The 20,956-nt window shown below is 40.6% G+C and overlaps 1 protein-coding gene across 2 annotated transcripts; it reads left to right on the plus strand.

Moving 5' to 3' along the window:
- The first annotated feature begins 393 nt into the window (after window positions 1-393).
- Window positions 394-5,919, plus strand: LOC129770061 (uncharacterized protein K02A2.6-like). 2 transcript variants are annotated; one of them, XM_055772675.1, is made up of 3 exons: window positions 394-1,340; window positions 1,394-5,486; window positions 5,541-5,919. In XM_055772675.1, exons 2-3 carry the CDS (start codon window positions 3,332-3,334, stop codon window positions 5,759-5,761), a joined length of 2,376 nt encoding a protein of 791 aa, XP_055628650.1. In that variant the 5' UTR covers window positions 394-1,340; window positions 1,394-3,331; the 3' UTR covers window positions 5,762-5,919. The 2 variants fall into 2 exon arrangements, with proteins under 2 accessions (XP_055628650.1, XP_055628651.1); XM_055772676.1 differs by lacking the exon at window positions 5,541-5,919 and having other exon boundaries at window positions 1,394-3,538.
- Window positions 5,920-20,956: the final 15,037 nt, after the last annotated feature.

The following is a 20,956-nucleotide window of genomic DNA, read 5'->3' on the forward strand; positions in this document are numbered from 1 at the left end:
CCCTCTAGTTTGCCTTCCAAATTGCCATCGTAAACCACACCTTCTCTCGGTTCCATCACACACAAAAAGCATACTTAAGCGATATTCTGGTGGTGAGACACATTCATTTTTCGTGAGGACATCGACAAGACAACATCGTTGCCTAACGTGCTGGAGGAGGTGGACGGCGAAGGATCGACACATACACGCGCAGAACTCTTTCCGTTAGGATGCCATTTAGCATCGAGAAAGTTCCGGAAAGATCTAATCATTGCTGGAAAATAATCTGCCAGTTCCTTTGGGAATTTTCAAAATATATTCATGTGAAAGAGTTTAATTGAATGTTTTCTATCCATGTAACACTGTGACCAAATATGTTTCAATCAAGTGCTATTAACAGGTGGTTATCGAGTTGGCATTAACCACTGGTGGGCTTCCAGTATCGAGGAAAATGTGTAAATATCTAATCGTTACTTAAAATAATCTGCCAGTTCCTTTGGGAATTTTCAAAATATATTCATGTGAAAGAGTTTAATTGAATGTTTTCTATCCATGTTACACTGTGACCAAATATGTTTCTATCAAGTGCTATTAACAGGTGGTTATCGAGTTGGCATTAACCACTGGTGGGCTTCCAGTATCGAGGAAAATGTGGAAATATCTAATCGTTACTGAAAATAATCTGCCAGTTCCTTTGGGAATTGTCAAAATATATTCATGTGAAAGAGTTTAATTGAATGTTTTCTGTGGTAATGGGTCTGTAATATATCTATGGTCCGTATGTGTACGAACAGGAGAGCGGAGGGAGAATAAATATATATACACGAGATTGTAGAATCGACTACACCGGTGTTTATTTGATCGTGTAATTTTCACAAATTGGCGACGATTGTGGGACGATAATTTGTAGTGGGTGCATAGGATTTCTTCTGGATTAACAATCATCAGCTGAAGGTTGGTGGAAAAAGCTCTCGATTGACGCTACTGACGCGCATATGAAAAGCTCCGCACGGTGAGAGCGAGTGAAACTTCTTCTTGGAAGTGAAAGAGATAGGCGCATGTAAGCCTGGATGATCTGCGACTTGACAGCAGGGCTCGCGACGAGAAAGCGGTAAGATCTGCGACTTGACAGCAGGGCTCGCGACGAGAAAGCGGTGAGATTTGCGACTTGACAGCAACACGGAAAGCTTCGCGACTAGTGAGCGGTGAGCAACAAGAAAGTTTCCGCAACGAGTGAGCGGTGAGATATTCTGCTTGGAAAAAGCACACGTTGCCGTGACGAGAAAAGCGAACAAGGTTATTGATTGGATGTAAACAAGTCTGTGAACGATTGAAAAATCGGTTTGATTTAACGAAAAGAGGTAAAATATTGGGATAGATTATTAGAATCAATTGTAATTGATGTTGTTTTAAGGATGGATAAGCTGAAGTGTTTCTCGACCCTACCACCGTTCTCGTACGCGGATGTGCCGCTGGCCGAACGCCGCAGTAAGTGGCATGTCTGGAAAAGAGGGTTTGAAATTTGTCTCCGTGCTTCCAAGGTGACGGATGCCATTGAAAAGAAAGATCTACTGCTTGCTCAAGGTGGGTTCGGTCTTCAGGAGATATTTTTTTAACATTCCTGGAGCGGACGTAGAAGAAGACAAAAATAACGGTATCGATCCGTATGAGGTGGCAATCACAAAGCTGGATTGTTATTTTGCACCCCAACGCCATGAAGCGCACGAGCGGTACCTCTTCTGGGCCATGCAACCTGAGACCGACGAGGGTTTGGAAAAGTTTTTAATGAGAGTTCAGGTTCATGCCAGTAAATGCAATTTCGGGATGTCAGCAACCGCAAGCAGTGGCATTGCGGTGATCGACAAGATGCTGCAATTCGTACCTCCGCCGCTGCGGGAAAAACTTCTCCAAGATTCCAACTTGAACATCGAAGAAATGATCAAGCAAGTTAACGCACACGAGACCTCACGATCGGCTAGTGATCAAATCAGTGGTAAAAACATTCTTCAGAATACACCCAAAGCAACGGAAACAATGCAAAACATTCGGGGATCCTGCAAGTATTGTGGGCGTTCTCATGGGCCAGACGCGTGCCCGGCATGGAATAAAACCTGCGGGAACTGCCACAAAAAAGGACATTTTCGAGTCGTTTGCTTTAATCGTCCTGCCAGGGGACCGGGGAATTTCGTACCATCATCTTATCCGGCATCGTCATCGACCTTCGCGTCAACAACAGGAAAAAATTCACTGAAGAGAACCCACGTTCAAGCTTCTCCGGCTGCTTGGTATTCGAGCGGCAGACCTGCACAAAACAAGATCGCGAGGTATGCGCGGAAGGTACATGCTATCGACGATGCGGAAGTTGACAACGAAGAGGTCGAACTTGTCGAAATGGTATCATCGGTTCATGATTCCGAGGAGTTGGTTTGGGCCAATGTTGGCGGTGCACTAATTGAAATGCAGATCGATTCAGGTGTACAGTCAAACATAATTGACGATCAAACCTGGGATGTGATGATTCGTAATGGAGTACATACAATCGGGGGAAATCAGCAACCAGATCGGAGATTCAGAGCGTATACACAGAAAGATTGCCTATTTGTAACCAACATGTTTGACGCAGAAATCTCCATCTGCGATGGGTCGAAGCAACTGGAAACGGTAGCACGTTTCTACGTTGTTAAGGATGGTCCTCAGCCTCTATTGGGGAAGAACACCGCAAAGCAGCTGGGTGTTTTGATAGTTGGGCTTCCGAGTAAACAAGAAACAGTTCAACATGTAGACATTTCGCGACCATTTCCAAGCATCCGTGGCGTGAAAATACATATCCCGGTTGACATGTCAGTAGAGCCTGTCGCCCAACGATTCCGACGATTGCCTTTCGCAACTCTGCAGCGTGTGGATGGCAAGTTGAAAGAATTGTTGTCCAAGGACATAATAGAACGAGTTGTGGAACCCAGTCGCTGGGTATCGCCAATGGTTGTCGTTGTCAAGGACAGTGGTGATATTCGACTATGCATCGACATGCGCAAAGTCAATAAGGCGATTCTCCGCGAAACCCATCCGCTTCCGACCATCGAAGACGTTCGCTGGAAGCTGAATGGGGCGCTTTTCTTTTCAAGACTGGACATCAAGGATGCGTTCTACCAGCTTGAGTTAGACGACGGAAGTAAACCATTGACGACGTTCATTACTCACAAAGGTAACTGCGATTAATTTGGATATATGATTACAGAGTTGTTATGAAATAAGACTTGTAAGGATTTTATTTATGGTTGTTTAACCATAACGAGCACATACTTAAAACTTATGACAAGGTAGATAATACTAGCATATTGCTTTATTTATTTGCATGCAAGGTTTATTCAGATACAAAAGGCTCGTGTTTGGAATATCGTGTGCTCCGGAGATGTTTCAGAAAGTTCTTGAACAAATCTTATCGGACTGTGGGAATGTCATCAATTTCATCGACGATATAGTCATAGCAGGAAAAACGGAGCAAGAGCACGATGCTTCGCTGAAGCAGGTTCTTGATAAGTTGCGATCCTACGGTGTTCTCCTGAACCAATCAAAATGCGTTTTCAAATTGACTGCAATAGATTTTCTGGGTCATCGCTTTGATAGAAACGGCATGACTCCTTCACAAGACAAAATTAAAGCTATCGAAAACTTCAGAACTCCAACCAATTCTGAGGAAGTTCGCAGTTTTCTTGGCTTAGTAAATTACGTAGGGGCTTTCATTCCGGACTTGGCTACGAAGTCGTTTCCACTCCGGGAGCTCACCAAGAACAAAACTGAATTTAAATGGGGTGTCGAAGAGCAGGCAGCATTCGATCATCTCGTACGAGCCATAGGAAGTGTAGAAAGCTTGTCCCATTTTGATCCAAAGTTGAAAACAAGAGTTGTTGCGGATGCCTCCCCGGTTGGGTTGGGAGCAGTTCTCCTACAATTTTATGAAGGAGAACCGAGAGTTGTTTCTTTCGCTAGTAAAAGCCTCACTGACACCGAACGTCGATATGCTCAGACAGAGAAGGAGGCTCTGGCACTGGTGTGGGCAGTAGAGAGGTTTCAAATCTACCTCATCGGTGTTCGGTTTGAGCTAGAGACTGACCACAAGCCCTTAGAAGCTATATTCTCACCTGATTCATCGCCGTGTCTTCGAATTGAACGTTGGGTTCTGAGACTTCAGTCATTCAACTACGAAGTTGTGTACCGCAAAGGCAAATCGAATATTGCCGATCCATTGTCACGCCTTTCGCAATCATCAGAAGCGGTATCATTTGACCCAGATTCCGAGGTCTACGTTCGTAGTGTCCTAGAACTGGCTGCTATCGACCTGAATGAACTTGAAACAGCATCTTCCAACGACCCAGAGCTAACTCAATTGCGAGAGTGTTTGGATCGTGGGGTGTGGAATCATACATCTGAGGCAATCAAGCCATATCACGCCTTTCGGAACGAGCTTGGAAAAGTAGGAGACCTCGTAGTCAGAGGATCAAGATTAGTGATTCCACGAGACTTGAGGCAACGCATATTGCAATTGGGACATGAGGGTCACCCAGGTCGTACTAAGATGCAGCAGCGTCTGAGGCATACCTGTTGGTGGCCAGGAATGGACGAGGCTATAATTCGCACAGTAGATTCGTGCACAGGTTGCCAGCTGGTAAGCCTGCCAAATCGCCCTGAGCCTATGGAACGGAGGAAGTTGCCGGTTACGCCGTGGACGGATATTGCCATTGATTTTATGGGTCCGTTACCTTCGGGAGACTACTTATTAGTTATCGTGGATTATTTTAGCCGTTATAAAGAAATCGAAGTTCTTCGGAAGATAACGGCAAATGAAACGGCTGAGCGCCTGGAACGCATTTTTGTTCGGCTTGGGTATCCTCAAACTATCACCCTGGATAACGGTCGCCAGTTCGTTAGCGATGAGTTTGATACATATTGTAAGCGTAAAGGTATACACCTTAACAAGACCACCCCGTATTGGCCTCAAGAGAACGGTTTGGTTGAGCGCCAAAACCGGTCACTTATCAAAAGGCTCAAGATCAGCCAGGCTCTGAAGCGCGATTGGAAGCATGATATGCTTACTTACCTATTGATGTACTACTCAACACCTCATAGTACCACCGGAAAGACCCCAAGCGAGCTAATGTACGGGCGAAACATTCGGACAAAAATACCTACCTTGCAAGACGTGAGCACTGCTGTACCGCTTACTGACTATAGAGATCAAGATCAAGTTGCGAAGGAGAAGGGGAAGGAGAGAGAAAATGAACGACGTAGGGCGAAACCGTCGAACATTAAAGTCGGAGATAAGGTGTTTGTAAAGAATGTTCTTCACGGTAATAAGCTGACTCCAACGTTCAATCCTGCCATTATGACAGTGGAGGCTAAGCAGGGCCCTAGAGTAACAGTCCGCAATCAGGAAACAGGAAAAGTTTACGATAGAAATTCTAGCCACCTGAAAAAAGTAGTTCTTCCAGAAGTTCTCGTTTCTAATAGAAGTATATCGTTCGCTTAGCTGTATTTCAGATATATTTCAATGTTGATATTTACAGGATCCGGGCAGGCTACAACAGAGCCTTCGATTCCGGATAATGTCGAGCAGTCTGATGATTTACCGATTGATGGACCGCAGAAGCCAGAGGAGACAGCTAACGCTGAAGCAGCTGCTGTCATGCAGCAGTCAGGATCCGAAGACGATTCTGCCAATCGTGGTAGATCTCAACGCACTATCAGGTTGCCGAGGCGTTACAATGAATGTTTTATGAAATATTAATTGTTATAAAAAAAGGGAGATGTGGTAATGGGTCTGTAATATATCTATGGTCCGTATGTGTACGAACAGGAGAGCGGAGGGAGAATAAATATATATACACGAGATTGTAGAATCGACTACACCGGTGTTTATTTGATCGTGTAATTTTCACATTTTCTATCCCCTGTTTTCTATAACACTGTGACCAAATACATTTGGTTTTGTGGTTTTTCAATCAATCGCAATTAACAGGATAGCTTCAGAAGATTATTCTTCCCCATCAGTAGGATATTTCCGTATCCAATATTGTATGCGCCCGCAATCGATTATTGCTCAGTCGCCGAAAGTTCCTAGCTCAGAGAGTTCCTTCCCCTCTAGTTTGCCTTCCAAATTGCCATCGAAAACCACACCTTCTCTCGATTCAATCACACACATAAAGCATACTTAAGCGATATTCTGGTGGTGAGACACATTCATTTTTCGTGAGGACATCGACAAGACAACATCGTTGCCTAACGTGCTGGAGGAGGTGGACGGCGAAGGATCGACACATACACGCGCAGAACTCTTTCCGTTAGGATGCCATTCAGCATCGAGAAAGTTTCGGAAAGATCTAATCATTGCTGGAAAATAATCTGCCAGTTCCTTTGGGAATTTTCAAAATATATTCATGTGAAAGAGTTTAATTGAATGTTTTCTATCCATGTTACACTGTGACCAAATATGTTTCAACCAAGTGCTATTAACAGGTGGTTATCGAGTTGGCATTAACCACTGGTGGGCTTCCAGTATCGAGGAAAATGTGGAAATATCTAATCGTTACTGAAAATAATCTGCCAGTTCCTCTGGGAATTTTCAAAATATATTCATGTGAAAGAGTTTAATTGAATGTTTTCTATCCATGTAACACTGTGACCAAATATGTTTCAATCAAGTGCTATTAACAGGTGGTTATCGAGTTGGCATTAACCACTGGTGGGCTTCCAGTATCGAGGAAAATGTGGAAATAACTAATCGTTACTGAAAATAATCTGCCAGTTCCTCTGGGAATTTTCAAAATATATTCATGTGAAAGAGTTTAATTGAATGTTTTCTATCCATGTTACAGTGTGACCAAATATGTTTCAATCAAGTGCTATTAACAGATGGTTATCGAGTTGGCATTAACCACTGGTGGGCTTCCAGTATCGAGGAAAATGTGGAAATAACTAATCGTTACTGAAAATAATCTGCCAGTTCCTCTGGGAATTTTCAAAATATATTCATGTGAAAGAGTTTAATTGAATGTTTTCTATCCATGTAACACTGTGACCAAATATGTTACAATCAAGTGCTATTAACAGGTGGTTATCGAGTTGGCATTAACCACTGGTGGGCTTCCAGTATCGAGGAAAATGTGGAAATATCTAATCGTTACTGAAAATAATCTGCCAGTTCCTTTGGGAATTTTCAAAATATATTCATGTGAAAGAGTTTAATTGAATGTTTTCTATCCATGTTACACTGTGACCAAATATGTTTCAATCAAGTGCTATTAACAGGTGGTTATCGAGTTGGCATTAACCAATGGTGGGCTTCCAGTATCGAGGAAAATGTGGAAATATCTAATTGTTACTGAAAATAATCTGCCAGTTCCTTTGGGAATTTTCAAAATATATTCATGTGAAAGAGTTTAATTGAATGTTTTCTATCCATGTAACACTGTGACCAAATACATTTGGTTTTGTGGTTGTTCAATCAATCGCAATCAACAGGATAGCTTCTGAAGATTATTCTTCCCCATCAGTAGGATATTTCCGTATCCAATATTGGATGCATAAAACCTTGTGCCTCCAACGTAACGCTCTCGTTTTCGAAGTTCTCCAAATATTCATTCATTCAGAATGAATTCAGATTCAACTTCATACAAATGATCTCTATATCAACGAGAGTCCTACGTCACCCTTGCGGTTATACCATAGATATAACCCACTTCCTGTTTTTTTAACAGAAATCCATTTTCTCTTGAAGTCCGCCTCCGATTTGACAACTTTTGGGTTCTTCCGGAGGGCCTGCTTCATAATCGCCCAATATTTCTCTATTGGGCGAAGCTCCGGCGCGTTGGGCGGGTTCATTTCCTTTGGCACGAAGGTGACCCCGTTGGCTTCGTACCACTCCAACACGTCCTTTGAATAGTGGCACGAAGCGAGATCCGACCAGAAGATGGTCGGGCCCTCGTGCTGCTTCAATAGTGGTAGTAAGCGCTTCTGTAGACACTCCTTAAGGTAAACCTGCCCGTTTACCGTGCCGGTCATCACGAAGGGGCGCTCCGCAAGAGCAGATCGCTTGCCACACCATGTTCTTTTTGGCAAACTTGGATAGTTTCTGCTTGCGAATCTCCTCCGGAACGCTGAATTTGTCCTCTGCGGAGAAGAACAACAGGCCCGGCAGCTGACGAAAGTCCGCTTTGACGTAGGTTTCGTCGTCCATTACCAGGCAATGCGGCTTCATCAGCATTTCGGTGTACAGCTTCCGGGCTCGCGTCTTCCCCACCATGTTTTGCCTTTCGTCGCGGTTAGGAGCCTTCTGAACCTTGTATGTACGCAGGCCCTCCCGCTGCTTGGTACGCTGGACGAATGAACTTGATAATTCAGCTTATTGGCGACATCCCGGACCGAACTTCTCGGATCACGTCTAAACTGCTTAACTACGCGCTTGTGATCTTTTTCACTGACGGAGCATCCTTTTTTGCCGTTCTTCACCTTCCGGTCGATGGTTAGGTTCTCGAAGTATCGTTTTAGTACTCTGCTGACCGTGGATTGGACGATTCCCAGCATCTTACCGATGTCCCGATGTGACAACTCCGGATTCTCGAAATGAGTGCGCAGGATTAATTCACGACGCTCTTTTTCGTTCGACGACATTTTTCCAAATTTACGAAAAATTAACAGTGAAGCATGGCCAACGTGATCTATACACTCTTATCTGATTATAAGCGAAAGCTGAAGATATAATTCCTAAAAATTAAATTTTTACAGCGTTTTTTCCGTGATGCAATTTGATGTGACACACCCTTTAGTAACGCATTGGTGCGGATGCCCTTAGAGAATTAATATGTTTTGGTTTGCATTCCTGATATTTTGATTTGAGAAATATTTCAGAAACGCTCTAAAATAGGCAATTTGCAACACATGAAATTCGAGATTGTTTCGACTTACAAAATACAGAATTTGGGCGTTGTGATAATGATAGCGGTAGTCGATTTTAAGTAAGATTTATGTTAGATTTAAGAATAAGTTAAATTGTTAGATTGTTAGATTGTCAAGAATAACATGGGCCTTCGCTACATTCTTACGTAAGCTCAGTAAATAAGGACTAAAAATGTGGCTATCACACCCGTTGAAATATGGCAAAAGATAAGTAAGTCTACATTTAAGAGTCTGACTCCTTCAAACCGATGTAACTGAGCTTGTAAAAATAAACGGATTCATAAAAAAAGTAACTCTACATCCGATCGTCCTAAATGAATATCGTTTTTTAATTTCCATATTTGGTAATTCCAATGAGAATGTCCGCGGGCACGATCCTTCAACTTGGCCCAAAGTGATTAATCCGATGAATTGACAAATGGCAAATCATTTGCGGAGATGAAATTCGGATGGTTTGTTGCTAGTCCCGTTTTTTAACCGTTCTAGGAGTTTTTTTTTGCATCGTTCGAAACATATTCGCTTCAATCTAATAAATGACTCACACATCGATGTACGCACCAATTAATTTCTCTAATTCATTTCGACTGATGAACGAAGAGGATTGTGTTAAACAATATGGTTACATTGGGCAGCCGTATCGACCTCGGACGTACTTTTTTGGACCTATCGCCCACATCAGCTGTTTCTTTGTACTGTTGTAGTGTATGGAACACGAATCGTTCATTGATAGAAAACGGTTCTGCTCATAGATCTGTTCTTCCCGCACTTGAATAACGTAACAACTGTCACACACTTCTTGTACAGACCGAACATGATTTTTGCTAGGAAACCTAACAAGTACGGACGGAACCGCAAAAGTTGGTGAGATTGAAGGGGGACATCGAAATGCGCGACTGCAGTATTATCACTTTTCTTCGCTCCAAATTTCTCTGCTGAGAGCAGTCGCGTTTTCAATGGCCGAATTATGGTATTATACTTGATAATGTAAATACGGTTTAATTGAACCTTCATTCAATCATCAAAAAACTTTCTACAATATTTTTTGTTTGTTTCAATATAGAAAATCCATAAATACAAACATTCTCCAACACAGCGATGGAGTCGTGGATGGCATCGATGGCTCTAGCGAGGCGCGTTCAACGTCTGACAATGATTCGTGCTCTCCGATCCGCTTCTACTACCAGAACGTTCGTGGTCTGAAATCCAAAATTGATGACTTTTTTCTGGCTTGTTTGGAAGTGGAATACGATGTCATAGTGCTAGTTGAGACATGGTTGGACGAAAGAATCCACTCTGTTCAACTGTTCGGCAATAGTTTCAACGTGTTCAGGATGGATCGCAATCATAAAAATAGCTTGCGTAAAGTAGGAGGAGGCGTTTTAATTGCTGTCAGGAAAGTCCTCGATTCTTGTTTATGCACCGAAGGAATGATTGATAGTCTTGAGCAAGTGTTCGTACATATATCGGTTACAGACTGCAAAATTTTTGTTGGATCTTTCTACCTACCCTGCGAAAAACGTGGTGATAGGAATCTTATGGCGAGTCACGTAAGCTGTATAGAAAAAGTACGTGAACGTGCCGAAATCGACGACATCATTGTTGTCACGGGTGGCTACAATCAGCCAAACTTGGTTTGGTCATGCACTACCAACGGAAACAATTTCGCGTATCCTATTTCGGTGCGATCTGGACTCGGACAACAATATTCTGCTATCGAGGTGTTATTGGACGGTGTAGCACGATGTAATCTGATCCAATGCAGTACGATTCGAAACTATAACCAGCGTCAGTTGGACCTGATTTTTGTCAGTGATAGAACGGCTTGTTCAGTAACCACAACTGTCGACCCACTTGTGCCGTTGGAGTTCATCACGTTTTGCATTGACAATACTGGATCCGGTAACCAAGTTGATGCTATTTACACTTATCTGAAATCAGTTTTTGATAGGATTGACCACGACATTGCCTTGAAGAAGTTTGCTAAACTCAGATTTTCTAGTAGCCTCTGCCGCTGGTTGGTATCGTACCTCAAGGATAGAATACTGCAAGTCAAAGTAGGTTCTTCGTTGTCGAATGTTTTCGTGAATGAAACTGGAGTTCCCCAGGGCAGCAATCTCGGTCCCTTGCTATTTGTACTATTTTTTAACGATGTCACTGTACCGCTTGATGGAAGGTGCAAACTGGTATATGCCGATGACCTGAAAATATACATCGTTGTGGAAAGTTTGGACGATCACTACATTCTACAATCACTGCTGAACAAATTCTACGACTGGTGTAAAAAGAACAGAATGACTATTAGCATTGAGAAATGTATCGTTATTTCATTCCATCGAAAACTAAGCCGTGAGATCTTCTATGTTGACTATCGTATCAATGATCAAAAGCTTGAGCGTGTGGAGTGCGTCAAGGATTTAGGCGTCCTGATTGATTCCAGATTGACATTTCGAAACCACCAGTCTGCCGTAATCGACAAAGCGAATAGACAACTTGGATTTATGTTTAGGATTGCGAGAGAGTTTGAGAATCCGCATTGCCTTCGCTCTTTATATTGCGCGCACGTTCGTTCTCATTTGGAAAATGCTTCAATAGTGTGGTCACCGTATCACAGCAACTGGACGAATCGAATAGAAGCCATTCAACTTAAATTCATTCGGTACGCCCTTAGAGAGTTACCTTGGAATAATCCGCAGAATCTACCACCCTACGAAGCTCGCTGTCAGTTACTTGGACTGACTACTCTCGAGAAAAGGAGAAAACTGGCAAAAGCTGTTTTGGCAGTCAAAATTCTTACATCTGAAGTGGACAGCCCAATATTACTGGAATCGTTGCAAGCAAACGTGTTACCCCGTAATCTTCGCCAGCGCAGCGGATTTCGGCGTATGCCACGGAACCGTTCGGATTTCACAAAAAATTCATCGTTTCAATCCATGTGTTCAGCATTTAATGAGTTTTACCATTTATTTGATTTTAATGAGTCCTCATCTGTCTTCAAACTGAAAGTGCTCCAGCTGCTTAGCTCAACTAGATAATTTAAGCGGCTTAAAAATGATGAATCTCTCAATTGTTTATGTTTCAACGTAGTGTTTGTTGCCCACATGTATATTTGTAGTTTTTCTTTCATGTAGACCATGTTAAGTCCGATGAATGTATATATAATTAAAAATAAAATAAATAAAAATAAAATAAAACACCGTTTCGAATTCACTAGAACTAGTTGTCTTAAGCCATTTTATCTGAATCAGTATGAATGTGAGAGACAGCAATGCGAAGCTTGTTTTCCAAATGACTGTCAGTGATTTTGTTCCTTTACTTTGATTTCACTTCTTTCATAACTGAAACAATTGCTGGATTCAAACAAAGAAGCCATAAAATGGGCATGTTTTTTTAGTTCTGGAAATCGGGCTGCTGGAACAAATCTGGAGTAGAAATCCATGACATCATGGTTTTCATATTTGTCTCGCAACCAGGGTTGCCAACTATAATTTTAAAAAACAAGGAAGAATGAAAATAAAAATCAGGATAAATCAGGATAGCTTATATTGGGTTGTCCGAAAAGTTAATGTCGATTTTTGGGAAAACAAAAACATAATTTTCAATCAAAGCATTACAATTTAATGTTATATCCATAGTTCTGTTTCACAATCTTTCGCCATCTTTCACACAGAAAACACACTAGACGGCTCACCCGCGCGGTTTTCGCAATATCAAGTCGCAGCCGGAGCTCGGTGTAAAACACATTCAGCGGCTCTCGGCGGCTTCACTAGCTGCCAATATTATATTTTTTAGACGGATGCAAGAAGAGTCTATGGTACAAGGTACATCTGTTTGGTCAGTAAGCGGATTAGAGGGGCGGTATATAAAGACAGAATGGTTGAAAACGAAAGAGGAGATGTTTACCTGAGCGAGAGGGAGAGAGAAGTTGATCACAAACGTCTGAAATATTGCATTTCTCGACAATTCGGATGGAATTCGAGTATCCGTAGCTACATGACCGCAGAGTGGTTTTCACACATTGGCTCACCTGAGAGTACATTTATGTGTGCCTTGCTTTATTTACACCTTTCGAAAGCACATAAACACCAATACTCTCACAAAACCGTTGCGGCGCATCATCTCCATCGACCCACCGCAGCGTATGAGGAACCGTACAACAGTGATATTGGAACCGCACACACCCGCCCCGCCTTATGTGTTTTATCTCATTCACATTTCAATATCTAGGCTCCGCAGCGGTCTGTCATTGCAAAATCCGCGCGGGAGAGCCGTCCAGTGTGTTCTTACGCTTAAAAAAGTTTCCAGCGGTTAAGCCGAGTTTATACGTTGTCAGTTACTCTATCGCGAGTAAACGCCAAATGATCCGAAAATTACGAACGTACCCATACCACGAAATTTGATATTTGATTTGCATGTATGGGGCTACTCGCAACCGAGCTACTTCAACGCGAGATGAAGAATAGAAGGTTGGAAGCTTCACGGGTTTTGGTTGTGTTAAATTTTGATTGTGTTAGTAGCCACAATATGAACAAGTGAGAAGAGTCACTGCGTCTAGCTCCGGAGTACGTGTCACATTGGGAATGTATGTCTGCTTGAAATAATGTGTCTCCCCACTGGTACCGGACCAACATATATCGTGTCAAGAACCTGATTGTACTCTTCCGATTCGGCTGATCCTACATAGACTGTTTATGAGTAGTAGCAGCTCCCCCAAATACAGGCCTGGTACACACGATTACATAATCGAGACGGCTGCCTGCTGGAGAACAATGAACTGCAAGGTCTACATCAGCTGATCATATACATCATATCATATCATATCATATGTGCGATAGGAGAACGGAAAAAACAATGTGATTTGCCGTTCTCTCCTTCTGGGATCTCATCACGAACGAAGCGGTCACGTTGGTGAATTATTCATCACTTCATCGTAGATTGGAGATCGTGAAATATGACACAGAGTAGGATCAACATCAACAACAACGCACAACAAAAATTGTAAATAGCGGAGCGAAAGTAGTCCGAGATGGTCCGCCAGTGGTGACATTTAATTTAATAGATGTAATTTGTGAGGTGAAATACCTGTAACTGTAAATATAATGTAAAATCTAAACGTTGTGATATGTAAATATAAATTGAGTTTTTACATGTGAATTGTAATTAATGTGAAATGGAATTACACGGATGTGATATGTTTGTTTGTGAAGGAATGTCGGTAGCATATGTGATTGCACTTTGAGTGTTTACGCATTTGGATTGTCGTCGAAATTTGAGTGGATGTGTACTTTTTGTTTTTGCCGACGGTAGCGGAGTTTGTGTCTTATGTGGGGGAAATGAGTAGAGAGTGCTGAATTGGTCAAGGATGCGTATAATATTGGAGATTGAGCAAGAAGCACAGAATCCGCTGGATGTGTTTTTTCCAAGTTAACAGCAATTGTTGCTGTCTGTTGTTATCAGCGAGCCGAAATAAGTATGTTAGGTAAATATGTCACCTTTAGCTTGATGCCGTCGGTTATAATAATGATTCAACAAATACCAACAGATAGCCTAAGATTGGATAATTCTGGACAGATTTCCCGGGAAACCGTTATCATCCCTGATTCTCGATTGTACCATGTGCGAAGGTGCGGTCTGCGAATATGTGACCCCTGGGAGAATTTTTCATATTTAGCGTTAGTGTATACATAAATCATTCTTTAGAAGAATTGTTGAAAATTTTTCTGTTTTCTTTATATAATTCTTTTCGGCTGTATTCTTATTTCAATGATTTTTTAATTTTTGTAAATATTGTTTGCTGGTTTGTGGTATTACTCCAACGAAAAATAAATATATACATCCATTTTTTAGAAATATTTAGAATTTAGAAAAAAAGCAGAACCCAAAAGAAATTCTGAAATCTATTGTACACACGAAGGAATATTAACACAACGGTACATTTTTTAAATAAAAATGGTATTATTGTTTGATATATGAGATGAAACACCTTCGAAAAAAGTACATCCAGGAATGCCAGATAAGCAGATTTTTTTTCTGCTATAGTGTAAATTGTATTTCAAATGTGCCCTTTTGATTCTATTGTAGTTTTAAGAAGCCGCGTATGCATTCAATTTGATTCGATGATTTGTGAAATTAAGTTTTTATTTATTTTTTCTTTGCCTGGTGTCAAGAAAAATCCCAAGTAAAGTAGTTTTTTTCAAACCAATTTTTCATAATTTGCTCTCCGTATGATTTTTTCGGCAGTTAAATAAATGGCATCTCTGCCAGCGATTAGGCAGTTTATGATGACGGATAAAAACTTAACGAATTCATCGCGTTCGAGTTGTCTCAATGTGCAGAGCTGAGTTGGCGATGTGATTGACATCGCCAACATAGATCGGGTTGCGGTTGCTCAATGTGTAGAAGGCGTAAGACGCAAGCGGAAAACTTTTTGTCTCAATCTATATAGTTATATATAATATCATAGCTGATTTACACATTGACCAGTAATTGGCGCCAGTTACTTGAACGTCAACGGCACGCCATATTTAGATCACCAGTTGACTGGTGCTGTGCGTTTATACACATTTTCAGCAACTGGACAGCTTGATTGTCACTTTATCCTCGATGACGAATGACAGTGGCGACGTCTGGTGGCGATAACTATTTTGGGAGGCAAATTAATCTTTATCGGTTTCGTAGGCCCGGAGGCAGTTTTAAATTGTCAAAATTCGAATGAAAAATTCTACTTCTTGTTAATTTACTAATTAAAACACGTCGTACTGAACCTTCATCAGCTGTTTTTATATAAATTTTCTGATATTTCCATGATTTCATAGTCTATTATCATTTTCGCTTCACAAATCGAACACATGAAGCACAATGCCGTCAACGCGAATGGAGATTCTTCCATGTATACTTTGAGGGAATTGAATTTGATGTTCCTTGTACCCAGAGTTGCCAATAATATTTTTCAAAAAACTGGAAGATCGCTTTTAAAAAAACTGGATCCTGAAAAATTATTTAATTTGAAGAAAGTCGGCTTTGATTTATATTTTTTTGCCTATTCCAGTGCTTGTGAAATAGAATTTATTTTGAAATTGAATATTTGAAGTATAATATTTACATGTAGTTCATAAAACAGTGAAATAAACCAATAATTAACCATTCCCGCCACTCGAACATTACTGTGAAACAATATTTGAGGATCTTCTAGAACCTCTAGAACATACAGTTTTATTTTGATAAAACTTGAAAAAACTCGAAGAACGTGGAATCAAAAAATTCGGCTGTGAGTGACGGATCTCTATAGTAGCATAACCGAAAAAGAACTTGAAGTTATTAAGAACCAGAGCAAGATAGTCCAAAGCCTCAAGGAGGACGGTTGTAATAGCTGTTGTCCATTAATATTACGTAAAAAAAAGATAACTTTCCGTCGTCGCGATCAAAGTTCGATACAGAGTACGCGCAATTGACACTGGAACATATTACCAGGAATTATGGTTTCAAAGTAGTTCTCTCGGTTATCTTCTCAGGTTTCCAAAAGATAATTCTCCTCCGTCGCGATTGAATTTCCACAAAGCTCACGGGCGATGCATAATAGAACATAACTCCGGGACGATTGTTTCTAGAAGAGTTCTCTCGGCTTCTCAGGTTTACAAAAGATAACTGCCCCCCTTCGAGATTGAAATTCGATATAGATAAATAACGGAATATATCGCCAGTCCGATTGGTTCTAGAGTTCCTCCAGTTATTTTTTGAAGTTTCACAAAGATAACTCTCCGCCGTTGCGAATGGAGTTGTATAAAGTAAGAAATACGTAAAATAATACGTAAAATACGCTATGAACAACATATCGCCGGGACGATTGATTTTAGATGAGTTCTCTCGGAAAGCTTATCAGATTTTAACTGCTTTAGAAGCGATAAATAATAGAATATATAGCCGGTCTAAGTAATTGTACAGGTTTTCCTTTTCCGGTTACCTAAAAATAATGTTTGCCGCATGTTGTGGTACATGTGATTTTCGGATTTTTATTTCGTTCAATGGTCGATTGATGTAAACGGATGTAAACGGAAGCAAGATTACTTGGGTTTAATATTCATATCATTTGAAGTCAATGGAGCATATTGACCATATGATCTTATGAACTTTAGAATGATTCGGAGGACCTATCACATCTAATGCTCATAAAAACTCAAAGTCAGCATAGCACGCGGGCTCTATGAAACATTTAGGGTTAGATTTCTTGTTATAAACATTGCACAAGTCGTTGTTGAAAAGGTAGATCAATTGCTCTGAGCTTCAGCATGTTTTGGAGGAACTAGAACATATAAAATGTATATAAACTCAAAGACAATGTGGAACGTTGCTGCTTGGGTAGGCACCACACGCTATGCGCGCTTACCGTATTGAATTCGAATGTGTAAGCAGAAGGAAAATAATACTGAGAGTGTGTAAGAAAGAAAGATCAATCCAAGGGAAATATACCTCTGATCGATCGAGCAAACAATGTCAAAAACAAAATTGTTTGAGGAATAGCAAGGTGAGGGAGGAATATTAATGCATTGTGAATTCATTTTACATGAAATTGATGAAACTGAAGCACATATATAAAAAAAACTGGATAAAACTGGACAATATTTCAAAAAACTGGAAGATTTTAAGGTTTAACTGTTTGACTGGATCAAGGAAAAAAAAACTGGAAGAATCCAGTTTAAACTGGAACATTGGCAACGCTGCTTGTACCGTCGAACCAGTGTTGGCAAATGTACAGATTTATCCGGAAAGGTATATTTTTTCAGTTTATTTTGTTTTGTTCTGTACAGTAAGAACACAGATTTTTCTCATAAAGCACCGATAGGAACTGTTTTTAAACGGTTTTATTTAGCTTGCACTGTAATTTGTAAGTTTGTATGTTTGTACGTTCATATGTTTGTAACATGTTTGTCTGTAGCACATTGCCACATCGATAGAAATTTGAGCCCCTTCCTGTTGACCGATTGATCTGAAATTTGGAACACACCTTTATCTCTACAGTCATTATAAAACTGGGAATTTCATGATTTTAAAACTCCAAGATGGCTGCCGCTACAAAATGGCGGATTACATATTCTCCCAAACTCCTTCAATATGGGTATCAAATGAAAGGGCTTGACTAGTAGAACACTGTTATTCATGAGAAATGCAAATCCAAAATGGCCGCCACCACAAAATGACGGATTACATATTTTCTCAAAACCCTATCAATATGGGTATCAAATGAAAGGGCTTGACTAGTAGAACACAGTTATTCATGAGAAATTCAAATCCGAAATGGCCGCCACCACAAAATGGCGGATTACATATTTTATTTGAACTCGATCAATATGGATATCAAACGAAAGGGATTGACTAGTACACACACACACACACACACAACACAGTTATTTATGAAAAATGCGAATCAAAAATGGCCGCCACCACAAAATGACTGATTACACGTTGTCTCAAAACCCCATCAATATGGGTATCAGATAAAAGAACTTAACTAGTAGAACACAGTTATACATGAGAAATGCAAATCCAAGATGGCGACCACTACAAAATGGCGGATTACACATTTTATCAGAAACCCCATCAATATGTATATCAAATGAAAGGGATTGACTAGTAGAAGACAGTAATTTATGAAAAATGCAAATCCAAAATGACCGCAGTCCCCAAACAACTAATTACTTTTTAAATGGTTTCATTCAGCTTGACCTGTTTGTATGTATGTTTGAATGTTTGTAGGGTTGTCCCATATTAATAGAAAATTTCCCCGTTCCTATTGACTGATTAATCTGAAATATGGAACATACTTTTAATTCTACTGCCATTATAAAAACTACGTATTCTATGACCTTGAAAAATTTATTTTGGCCTTCGCTAAAAATGGCTGAATGACTTGGCATGAAGAACACGAAACATAACAAACAACATAAATTCAAAAAGGTCGCCGCCACTAAATGGTCGACTATGTATTTTTCGCAATTCCCTCAATATCGGTATCAAATAAAATGATTTGACTAATAGAATACAATACATCATGAGAATATTCCGAAGAAAATTAGGTAAGAAATAAACGTTGGATTTCCATTATCCACAGTTAGTTGTTTCATCATATACCCCACGATGTTATTTTAGTCTCATCATTGCCCTAGATCAATGAAAGAACGGATGTGATAATTACTAACAGCTACTTGTCAAATTATTTTCTAGCTCTTAGTACATTAAACCGTTTAACTTAAAAAGGTTTTTTTACTTATTTTATTTCCTAGTTTCTCTACATTAAAACCATTCAAAAAAATTGTGTTTTTAGGGCAATAAAACAATTGCGTAGGCGGCGAGAATCTCGAAGAGAGCTCGCTAAGAATAATAAACAAATGTTTGAAGAGGAAATATGTAGATAACACGCCTGTGTGCGTGTAAATAATCAGCCCTCGCTCTCCGGTCTGGTATAGATAGAACAAATTATTGTGTTTTCCATCTGTTATGCTACGCCCTTCTGGGGTAGATAAGACCTCACAAGGAGGCAATGTTTTGTATATAAAAGCGAGCTTAACCTGAAATAAATTCACTCTCTCTCAAACTTTCAACCTAGCCGTGTGGCACTTTCCTTGTCTCTAAATCAGACCACGGATGCCAACGCATCGTGGCGAGCAAATATCACATCCACAACACGCCTATAGAAGAGGCAGGAAGGACACCGGCATCGACGAGATCAGGAAGGACGCTGTGGAAACAGGAACCAACCCAACGCATCGGGCGTTGGTAAGTATCACGTGCCAAACAGCTTCGGCAAAAGAATCCGAAATTCCGCCATCCATCCTCCTTATCCCCTTTCCCTTCCACTTTGGCTCCGCCCGGCCAAGAAATTCCTAAGTGACGTGGTACCATCGGATCGCATCAGTAGGCGCATACTCGTTATGTGCTCTACGTGATCTGGTCTACCAGAAAGCGTCCGATAAAGGGCCTTCCTCCTCCCCTTTTGGGTCGATTGCACAATCAGCGCTCGTTGGTAGCCACATTCGGCGGCTGATACAGAAAACCTTCGCGTTAGCGCAACCTACAGCCACATTTGGTGGCTCCAGAGAGGATCTCTCCTCCGGGTTGCAAATTCGCCTGAGCTGCAGCCACAATGACAGTAGAATTAAAAGTATGTTTCGATGTTTGTTGGGATTTTTCATGATTTACTGTGTTCTACCAGTCGAGCATCTTCATTTGATACCCATATTGATGGGCTTTGAGAAAAACATGGCGCCATTTTATGATGGCGGTCATTTTGGATTTGCATTTTTCATAATTTTCCATAAATTTCTGAAAATATGTAATCCACCATTTTGTAGTGGCCGCCATTTTAGATTTGCATTTTTCATAAATAACTGTATTCTACTAGTCAAGCCCTTTCATTTGATACCCAAATTAAAAGGGTTTTGAGAAAATATGTGAACCATCGTTTTGTGGTGGCGGCCATTCTGGATTTGCATTTCTCATGAATAACTGTGTTCTACTAGTCAAGCCCTTTCATTTGATACCCATATTGATGGGGTTCTGAGAAAATATGTAATCCGCCATTTTGTAGTGGCCGCCATCTTGGATTTGCATTTTTCATGAATAACTGTGTAGTCAAGCCCTTTCATTTGATACCCATATTAAAAGGGTTTTGAGAAAATATGTGATCCGTCAATTTGTGGTGGCGGCCATTTCGGATTTGCATTTCTCATGAATAACTGTGTTCTACTAGTCAAGCCCTTTCATTTGATACCCATATTGATAGGGTTTTGAGAAAATATGTGATCCGCCATTTTGTGGTGGTGGCCATTTTGGATTTGCATTTCTCATGAAAAACTGTGTTCTACTAGTCAATCCCTTTCCTTTGATACCCATGTTGTTGGGATTTTGAGGAAATATGTGAACCGCCATTTTATGGTGGCGGCCATTTTGAATTTGCATTTCTCATGAATAACTGTGTTCTACTAGTCAAGGCCTTTCATTTGATACCCATATTAAAAGGGTTTTGAGAAAATATGTG

This window comes from Toxorhynchites rutilus, chromosome 2, assembly GCF_029784135.1.
Source record: "Toxorhynchites rutilus septentrionalis strain SRP chromosome 2, ASM2978413v1, whole genome shotgun sequence".
NCBI lineage: Eukaryota > Metazoa > Arthropoda > Insecta > Diptera > Culicidae > Toxorhynchites > Toxorhynchites rutilus.

Bases quoted from the DNA above. Each gene is read 5' to 3' on its own strand.
- LOC129770061 (XM_055772675.1), top strand. From the start codon at position 3,332: ATGCAAGGTTTATTCAGATACAAAAGGCTCGTGTTTGGAATATCGTGT. The intron at 5,487-5,540 runs GTATATCGTTCG...TGATATTTACAG, and splicing joins AGTTCTCGTTTCTAATAGAA to GATCCGGGCAGGCTACAACA.